This window comes from Equus asinus, chromosome 17 (genome assembly GCF_041296235.1).
Source record: "Equus asinus isolate D_3611 breed Donkey chromosome 17, EquAss-T2T_v2, whole genome shotgun sequence".
NCBI classification, from domain to species: domain Eukaryota; kingdom Metazoa; phylum Chordata; class Mammalia; order Perissodactyla; family Equidae; genus Equus; species Equus asinus.
This window is the reverse complement of record NC_091806.1, coordinates 35,428,088-35,437,923: the sequence shown is the minus strand read 5'-3', so window position 1 is coordinate 35,437,923 and position 9,836 is coordinate 35,428,088. Positions and strand designations below refer to the sequence as shown.

General features: G+C 39.4%; 1 protein-coding gene across 1 annotated transcript; it reads right to left on the bottom strand.

Annotated features, from left to right (window-relative positions):
* Positions 1 to 218: 218 nt before the first annotated feature.
* Positions 219 to 9,587, bottom strand: LOC139040671 (olfactory receptor 4D10-like). The gene is made up of 3 exons (XM_070487422.1): positions 8,894 to 9,587; positions 6,130 to 6,241; positions 219 to 378 (listed from the first exon to the last, which is right to left on the bottom strand). Exons 1-3 carry the CDS (start codon positions 9,585 to 9,587, stop codon positions 219 to 221), a joined length of 966 nt encoding a protein of 321 aa, XP_070343523.1.
* Positions 9,588 to 9,836: the final 249 nt, after the last annotated feature.

Sequence of the window (9,836 nt, the reverse complement as noted above, 5' to 3'; positions counted from 1 at the left end):
TAGGAAAATCTGCACAATGGAATGGACAAAACCCCCCACCCAGGAAGCCACAATGAAGGCAGTGTATCGGCCCCTAGTCGTGATGGGCAAATAGTGCAGAGGCTTGAAGATTGTTATCTAGCAATCAAACACCATCACCAAGAGAGAAAAAATGTCTGCCCCACCAATGAGGTAGAAGAAAAACATCTGTGTCGTGCATCTTGTATAGGAGATGGTCTTTATCTTTGACAGCAGGTCTCTGGGACCTTCAGAGCAGTGATGGAGAAGAAGTAGATGTCAAGGATAGCTAGATTGTGGAGAAGAAAGTACATGGGGATGTGAAGGTGAGACTCACAGGTCACAGTGACCATGATGAGTAGGTTTCCCAGCAGAGTTGTCCTGTACACAAAACAGAAAAAGAGAAACAAGACGAAGCTCATGTCTTCAGACCAAGTAAGTCCCAGAAATAGAAATTCTTTTATCCTCAGCCCATTTCCCCACTCCATTGAGTCATATTTGTTCATCCACATGTAGCTTGGAAAAAATTAAGTGTTATTTCAGAAAGGGTTTACTCTGTCCTAATAGATTCAGGTTTAGAGTCAGGTATTAGGTCTGAAGACTAGTGAGGTGTTATCACCACATAAAGAGCTGTTCTGAGGTTGTAGCTAATGTTTCCAAAATGATATCTTTTACACAAGCATGCATTTCTTATCTCTTTTGTAAATTACAAATGTTTTAGAAAATGCATAAGAACAATGTTCTTGGAATGTAAGTTTTAAGTATCAAAAATGAACAGGTGAATGTCAAATATTCAGAAATGGACTATTGTGGCATGAAGGATATAAAAATGGATGCAGCTGGTGTATGGATAAGGCAGTGCCTATTTGGTATGACTGGGGTCCTTTGAGGTTCCACAGGAGTGTGGTTTTTTTTTCCAGACTGAGTTCTCCCTTTAAATAGTTGAAGAACTCATATCTGCAAAATGGTTCTCTTTGGACTGAATTCCACAGAAGCACTCCTTTTTTTTTTTTTTTTTAAATATTGGCACCTGAGCTAACATATATTGCCAATCTTCTTTTTTTCTTTGCTTCTTCTCCCCAAAGCCCCTCAGTACATAGTTGTACATTCTCGTTGTAGGTCCTTCTGATTGTGCTATGTCGGACACTGCCTCAGCATGGCTTGATCCTAACCAGTGAAACCCTGGGCAGCCAAAGTGGAGCCTGTGAACTTAACCACTTGGCCACAGGGCAGGCCCCCACTCCACCCTTTTTTAAGTCAGAAATGTAATGCTATTAAAAATTAGAAAATTTTAAAGCCAAAAAATTCTTCTCTGTTGCTCCATTCTTCTTAAGGGGATTACTTTATTTATGTCTTTACCTCAAACTACTTTAGGTACCAAAACCCCTGGGTGTTGAAGAGTTCCTAAGGTATTAAAGGAAAGCGGTAACTCAGGGATTCTCTTCCATTTATTGTTCAAATTTATTTCTTAAAAGTTATTTTTGTATTATGCTATCATTGATATTCAATAGGCTCATGTATTTGAAGTATATGCTTTGATGCATTTTTATATGAGCATATACCCATGACATCATCACTATTTTTAAGATAGTTAACATTTATGTCACCTCAAAAGTGTCCCTGTGACCCTTGTAAAATGTGCCCTCTGCCTATCCTTCTTCAAGCAACCACTGATTTGCTTTCTGTCACTATCCATTCATTTGCATTTCTCTACAAATGGAATCCTACAGTACGGAGTCCTTTTTTGTCTGGTTTGTTTCATTCATAGAATTCATCCATGTTTTTGTGTGTACCAATATTTTGTTCCTTTTCATTGTATGGACATGCCACATTTTGTTTACTCATTCTATTTTTGCTGGACATTTGGATTATTTTTTGGTTTTGACTATTACAGATAAGGCTACTATGAATATTTGTGTACAGGTCTTTGTGTGGACACAAACGTCCATTTCCCTTAGGTAAGTACCTAGGAATAGAATGGCTGTTAGTCTTAAGATTCAATAATAAGAAAAAAAACAACTGAATAAAAAAAGGGACAAGTGGTCTGAATAGACAACAACAAGATACAGGGATAGCATACAAGTACGAGAAAAGATACTCAACATCATTTATCACTGAGGAAATATAAATTAAAGCCATAGTGAGATAACAGTACACATCAATTAAAATGGCTAAAATAAAACAGACTTGTATCAAGAGTTGACAAAAATGTAGAAGAATTGGAACTCTGGTGGGAATGTGCAACGGTGCAACCAGTTTCCAAAAACAGTTTGTCAGTTTTTTAAAATGTTAAGCGTATTCTTACCATATAATCGTATTGTTTTTGGATGCCTTTCTTTTTTCTTGAATCTTTGAAATAAACATTAATTTCTTTCTTTGCAGTCTATCTCCCTTTTCTCACCATAATCAGAAACAAAAGTTGAGCATCACTTCTCCCACTTTTTGGATGTTTCCCAGTTCAAATGAAGATATTTCTTTTCACTTAGCTCACTTTCCTTTCAAGTTTTCTTTTGTCTGCATGCAATTTTGTCCCAAGTCTACTTAATATGGAAAACTAAAAAAGCTACCAAGAGCATCATAGCATACAGGGAGATAATGGGGGCCTCTGGCATCACACAGCCTGTTCAGCTTCTAGTTGGGCACTGACTGGCTGTGCTACAGAAGAAGTTACTTTACCTCTTTGGCCTCAGGCTCTGCATCAGTATTTGGAAACAACAGCATCTCCCTCTAGTGATTTTTGTGAAGATTAAATGAGTGAATCTATGAAAAAGCATCAAAAGTTAGATTATTGCCTAATCAATAGTGTGAGCTTATACGTGTGTTGCCTTAAAGAAAAACTCCAGGTTAGTAAGTGTCACAGATACACAGCTTCTTTAAATGTACTGACAGTCTTTTAGAGGAGCTGTACATTTCCCAGAAGATGTATTCTAAAACAGCTTCATCAGAACATACTGTTTTGGGGGAAATCAGAAGTGTTTTTTTTTCAGTGTCAATGAGAGTGGCCCAGAGGGTGGTGACAGTGTATGGTAGTACAGAGAGTGCTTGCTTGGTTTGGCTTCTTATCTGACAACATCTTAGCAGACCAAAGAAGTCAAATGCAGGTCTCTGCAGTGAGAGCCATCTGGGATCAAGTGCTGGCTTTGTCCCTGTGTGACTTGGGTAAGTGAGAGACCTCATGGAGTCTCTACTTCTTCAGCTATAGAGTGGTGGTTATAGCAATACCCACCCAACAGGGAAGTTATGGGGATTAGGTGAATTAACATATGCAGAGTCTCAGCACACATGGCTAGTTATTGGTTATAATTAGTACTATGTTGGGTAACCTTAACACTGCAAGCTCAATGGCGAATGGATTGTGTTGAACTAAACAGTATGTGAGCCATCAATTCCGACTTGTTTAAAGAGAGGAAACGATCACCAGAAAACATCAACTTAATATAGTTACTAGAGATATAGCAGAGGTCCAATCTAGTTATGAAAGCAGTCCACAGGGACTGCATGTAAATAACAGACTATGGTCTACACAGAAGGGTAGAAGGTGGACAGTACCTCAGACCCCAGGTCAGGCTCGTTTGTCAGAAAGGAATGGGTCCCATGTTGACAAACTACTTTTGGTAATTTGGACAACATCCTCCACATTCTGCTCCATCTTTCTGCTATTTTTAATCCATCTAATTATTTAGCAAATATTGATAGAAAATTGGAAGAGTTCTAGGTTATTTGAGAGAAAGGAATATAATCCAAAAGCAGTAGAGAAAGAACTGAAATCTAATAGTGATATGGGAGTGTTGGGGACTGTCTAAAGACAAATGAGCTGTGCGTGAGAAAACTGTGACTTTTCACCAAGAGGCTCAGAGAAACCTGCATGGAGGAGGTGACACTTATGTTTGGGGCATGTGGGTGTGGACAGAATGGGAGATCTGCCTTTAGGGGACCACTTGAATATATAAAAGTTGCTCATGAGTCAGAAGTTTGGCTGGAAAGAAAGGATACAAATATGAAGGCATGGAAAGACATAGGAAAGAAAATCATTGCTATAAATTTTTATTTTTTGGTAAATCTAGAGAAGAGTATATAGGTGTTCATTGCACTATTCTTTTAACGTTTTTTGAAGGTTTGACATATTTTATTTTCTCTCTAGTTTTAAATTTAGCATAAGAAATACTTCTATAGATTTCAGTCTGATCCATCTACAGGAAATAAGCGTGAGAAAAATCTCTTCTTTGTGTAATTCAAGGGATTCCAGAAAAAAAGTGTTGCCTTTTTTCCAATTCCAAACTAAACTCATTTCCATGACTCTCACTTCACAAGATCATCTTTGTTTATATTTCTTAGCTGTGCTGTCTGTCACTGAAGTTTCACCCTGGAATGTAGCATCTTGTTTATTTATTACATTATTTTACATTCATAAATATTAATGATTACATGTAGAGTGAAATTATTCTCACTTTTTCCCCATGCTTATGCATAGACTTCCAGACATCACTGGCATTCACACTGATGTAGAGTTATATTTCTTACCTAAAGTCTCCAACCTCCTTCTCCAACATTTTAAATAATGTTCACCTTGGGAATCATTCAGCTTCAGAAAATTCTGTTAAATACCCCTGTCAAAGCCAGTGATTTCAGTGGCTTCCATTGTGTCTTTATGTGGAAAATGGCAGACACAGGAAATAATATTTTCTTGGTTAGTCCACACTGATTGACAGTGCTCCATCATGTTTACCAATTCCTTGATCTCCAAACTAGTGTGAGAAGTATCAGAGGGAATATAATTGGTTGTGGCTGTGAAAAAATTCTGCTGAGGGTTAGGTGGTTTCAGAGAGAGTAATTAAGATGTAACTCAGGCACGTATGCTTAGGAAAGCGCTTTTTGTCTTAGGTCTAAAATTTTCTAGCAGTGACAAGGATTCTCTTCTTGACCACATTCTACTCAGTCTTCCCTGAACTTTTCAACTGGGCTGCTACTTTTGGACCTCAATGTTTGTCTCTGCATTGTACAATTTTAAAAAAACCCTGCTAAGCTAGTTTAGGAAGAACTACCCATCCTCCACATCGTATCACCCTCTATTCAGGTTCCTCACCTTCCACCATCTCCCCAGTGATGTCTGACAACCCTGGCCTGAATTTAGCAATAATCCTCTGAAGTCAGTTTAGCATTCCATTAAGAATTCCACCTTACTCTTAATATTTCCTCTTAGTAGTTTCCTATTGGGAAACAAATGTGAATTCTTAAGGATTCTGAGCAATTTCCTTAGGCAGTTTCATGCACACAGGGTGATTCCTGAAGTGAATACTCAAGTATTGGAAGTAGCCTGATGAGGTTATGAAGGTGAGTCTGAGGGAGCTCTCAAAGAATTGATGACCAAAGTGGGTGATGGAGTTCTCACAGGATACACATGTAACCAGAAAATCCACACTGGATCCATCAGCAAATCCCACTTGCTTGACCTTCAAAGTTGTTTGAAATTCTCACCACCTCTACTGTTATTACCCTAAATCTTGTTTCCATTATTTCTTTCATGGGACTATTGCAGTAACCTCTTAATTGGTCTCCATGTTTTTGTCCTTGCCCTACTTCAGTCTATTCATAACAGCAAGCACTGCATTGCTGTTAAAACATGCATCACTATTCTGCTCTTCAACGCCCTCCAAATGCATCACATGTTACTTAACGTGAAAGTCAAAATCCTCACAATGGTCTAAAAGGTCCTAAGGACCTGGTCTCACGGCCTCATTATCTCTCTGACTTCAATCATTACCTGTCTCCTCCTTGCTTCCTCTCATCCCCTTACAAAGACCTGGGCACATCCCCACCTGAAGACCTTTGCATGTCTGATTTTTGAACTGACGTTTGTACTGGGACGTGCACATTTTTCTAGTTTCAAAAATTTTAAGATCTAGGATCTACCTTCAAAAATGATGGGCAAAAAAGAAAACCTCCCAGCAGCTGTAAATAGCAGAAAAATAAACAAAGCAAAACCAAGCTCATATGTTGAATAATGTTTTGCAGTTCATGCCCATGTTTTTGAATGTATATGCATAGTCTGAAGCAGCTTCATAGGTTTCTGTCAGTTTTAGGGAGTCGTGTTAACAGAGAATAATCACAAATCAATTGTTTTCTTATCCCTACTCTCCAATGATTTGAGGAACAGCAATGAGTGAGAGGCGATATTCATTCACTGAGTTCTTTAATTCAACCGTTTTTTGGACAGTTTTCTCTGTTATACTTGCTGTGCCAGGTGCTGGAGACACAATAAAGAAAGCATAGTCCTACTTGAGGAATAGGAAGATGGAGGACAGGGAATTGGAAACAAGGTCCTGAGTGTGGTGCTCGAGCTGAGCCCCAGTCGCTGAGGCAATGTCATGGAAGTGTGGCCAGGAGGTGTGGGGTTCAGAGGAAGGTCAGGGTAAGGACCTACACAAGGTCACAGAACCCATAGTTATTGGGGTCCACATTCTAACTCAAGCTGTGCTAGCTTCAAGGAACTTGCATTCAACCACTGGAGTTTGGGCTTTAGAAGGAAAAATCTTCAGGTAATAGTTATTTAATTTATTCATATAAGAGAGTCCAAGGAGGAACTTAATTTGAGTGTGCTTACTTCATTAAAATGTGATTACTTCATGAAAGACAATTCTCAACACCTCCACCAATATTACCCTAAGTCACGTCTTCACTATTTCTTTCACGGGACTACTGCAGTAGCCTCTTAATTGGTCTCCCTGTTTTTGTCTTCATCCCTCATCAGTCTATTCATAATGGTAGCCCCTGCAATTCTGTTAAAACCTGCATCATTGCTCTTCTCTTCAAAGTCCTCCGAATGCATCCCATTTTACTTAATGTGAAAATCAAAATCCTCACAGTGGACTAAACATTCCTAAAGACCTGGACCTGTGGCTCCATTATGTCTCCAACCTCAACTGTTACCTCTCTCCTCCTCTCATCTACTTACAGAGGCCTGCTTACTGTTTCTTGGATGCTCTGGACACACCCCCCTCGCATGGACATTGCATGTCTGACTTTTGGACTGAGATTTTTATTGCAACATGAACATATTTCTTGTTTCAAAGATTTTAAAATCTAGAATCTACCTCCAGAAATCAGAGGAAAAAACCCCCAAACTCCCAGCAGCTGTAAATGGCATAATAAGTAAACAATAAAAGCCAAGCTGATATATTGAATAATGTTTTCTACTTCATATCAACCTATTTGAATGCAAATGCACAGTTGAAAGCAGCTTCATAGGTTTCTGTCATTTTTAGGGTGTCATGTTAACAGAAAATAATAACAATGTATCAATTGTTTTCTTAACCATATTATCCAATGACTTGAGCAGAAATGAGTTAGAGGTGATAGTCATTCACTGAGTTTTGTAATTCAACAATTTTTATGAGTGTTTTCTCTGTTCTACTTTCTGGGCCAGATGCTGGGGATATAATAAATAAAGCATAATTCTACTGAGGGAGACAGGAAGAAGGAGGACAGGGAATTAGAGACCAGGTCATGAGTTCTGTGCTCAAGCTAAGCCCAGGGCACTGAGGGAAAGCAGTGAAGGCATGGCAAGCAGGCCTGGGGTTCAGAGGAAGGTCAGGGTAAAGACCTTTCATGAGGTCACAGGACTCATGGTTGTTGAGGTCTATATTCTAACTCAAGCTGTGCTAACTTCAAGGCATCTGCTCTCAACCACATGAGTGTGGGCTTTAGATGGAAAAATATTCAGGTAATAGTTATGTAATTTATCCTATAATAGAATCAGAGGAGGAACTTAATTTGGATTGTTTACTTCACTAAGATGTGATTACTTCATGAAAGAGCATTATTTCTCATATGTGTCTCAGCTCCATTCCTGGTAACAGGAATGTAGTGGGAATGTCTGAGTATATATATTTTTACTTTTCTTACTGATACTTTTATTTAGACAATTAGAAATTCTGATGCAATTTTAAGAAAGAACAGAGAGGGGCCAGCCCAGTGGCACAGCAGTTAAGTGTGCACATTCTGCTTCGGCGGCTCGGGGTTCACTGGTTTTGATCCTGGTTACGGACCTTGCACCATTGGCAAACCATGCTGTGGTAGGTGTCCCACATATAAAGTGGAGGAAGATGGGCATGGATGTAATCTCAGGCCCAGTCTTCCTTAGCAAAAAGAGAATTGGCAGCAGCTGTTAGCTCAGAGCTAATCTTCCTCAAAAAAAAAAAAAGAGAAAGAACAGAGAGACAGATCCCAAGTTAATCTGTTTCCCCCAATGATCATTTCACAGTCTATATGTATATCAAAATATTGTTGGACTTATATATATATATATGCCATTTTTATTTGTCAAATACACTACAATAGAGCTGGAAAAAAAGCCCCAGAACAATTCCAATGTGATAAAATTGTCTGAGTGTATTTCGATTCTGATTTCTTTATTTCTTCCAAGACTGTATTGAAGAAGGAATAAACACCTCTCCAGCTAACAATTTGATTTCTCTACTTTCTTTCACAACATGAAACCTATCTTTTCACATTATTATTGCATGCTGATCAGAATCTTCGAAAGTCATGTGTTATCTTGGTAGAAATATAAAAATTATTTAGAAATCCTTTACGCAATACAGTTTACTTGATGGACAAACATTTTCAAAGGTGGTGAGGAGGAGTGAGCAACCAGTCTATCTCTCAGCAGAAGGCACAAATCTTCTCTTCAATCTCCTCATGGCTGACATCATCTACTGGTTCCTCAGAGTGTAGATTAAAGTGTTCAGCAGAGGCGGGATGACAGTGAGGGTGACGGAGATGGGCTTATCCGTGGGGAGGGCAGTGAAGGGCCGGGCATAGACATAGATGCAGGGCACAAAGTGCAGAGTCACCACAGTGATGTGTGAGGTGCAGGTGGAGATGGCTTTCCTCTTGCCCTCCCCTGCCTGAGACCTCAGCATCATTAGGATGACTGTGTAGGACACAAGCAAGAAGATAAACCACAATGTGGTGAGCAGCCCACTGTTGGAAATCATCAGCAGCTCAAGCATAAAAATGTCAGTACAGACGAGTTTGAGGACATGGGGGACATCACAGTAGAAAGTGTCAAGAACATTGGGTCCACAGAAGGGGAGGGGCAGCAAAAGGGCAATCTGTACGATGGAGTGGACAAAGCCCCCCACCCACGAGGCCATTATTAACCCAATGCAACGGCCTCTACTCATGATGGTCACGTAGTGCAGGGGCTTGGAGATGGCCACATACCGATCTAAGGCCATCACTGACAAAGAAAATACATCCACCCCTCCAACAAGGTGGAAGAAAAACATCTGAGTGAAGCAGCCATTGAAGGAGATGGTCTTTCTCTGTGACAGAAGGTCCACCAGAACCTTGGGAGCTGTGATGGAGGAAAAGCAGATGTCGGCAATAGACAAATTACGGAGCAAAAAATACATGGGGGTGTGAAGGCGAGATTCACAGGTCACAGTGACCATGATGAGGAGGTTTCCCAGCAGAGTTGTCACATACACCCAAAGCAGGAAAAGGAATAAGACCCAGTTCAGTTCTTGATTCTGAGTTAGGCCAAGCAAAATAAATTCTTTGACCCTGGTACTGTTTTTCAGCTCCATTGAGTCATTTTCTTTGTCTCACTTTTGTTTCAAGCTATTTCATTTGAAAAGACTTGGCTCTTTATTTTGTTTTCTTCCTAAGCACTAAGAATGAAATTCAGAATCTTCTTCATGTGATTGTGGTGTTTGCAATTTGTTGAGTTGTCCAAATTTTTAAGATTTCAATCAGTTTGGTGATCAAATCAAAATATAACATGAAAAGTCATTCAATATTTCTTTACCTATAAAACTATTTTTGAAGAGATAAGC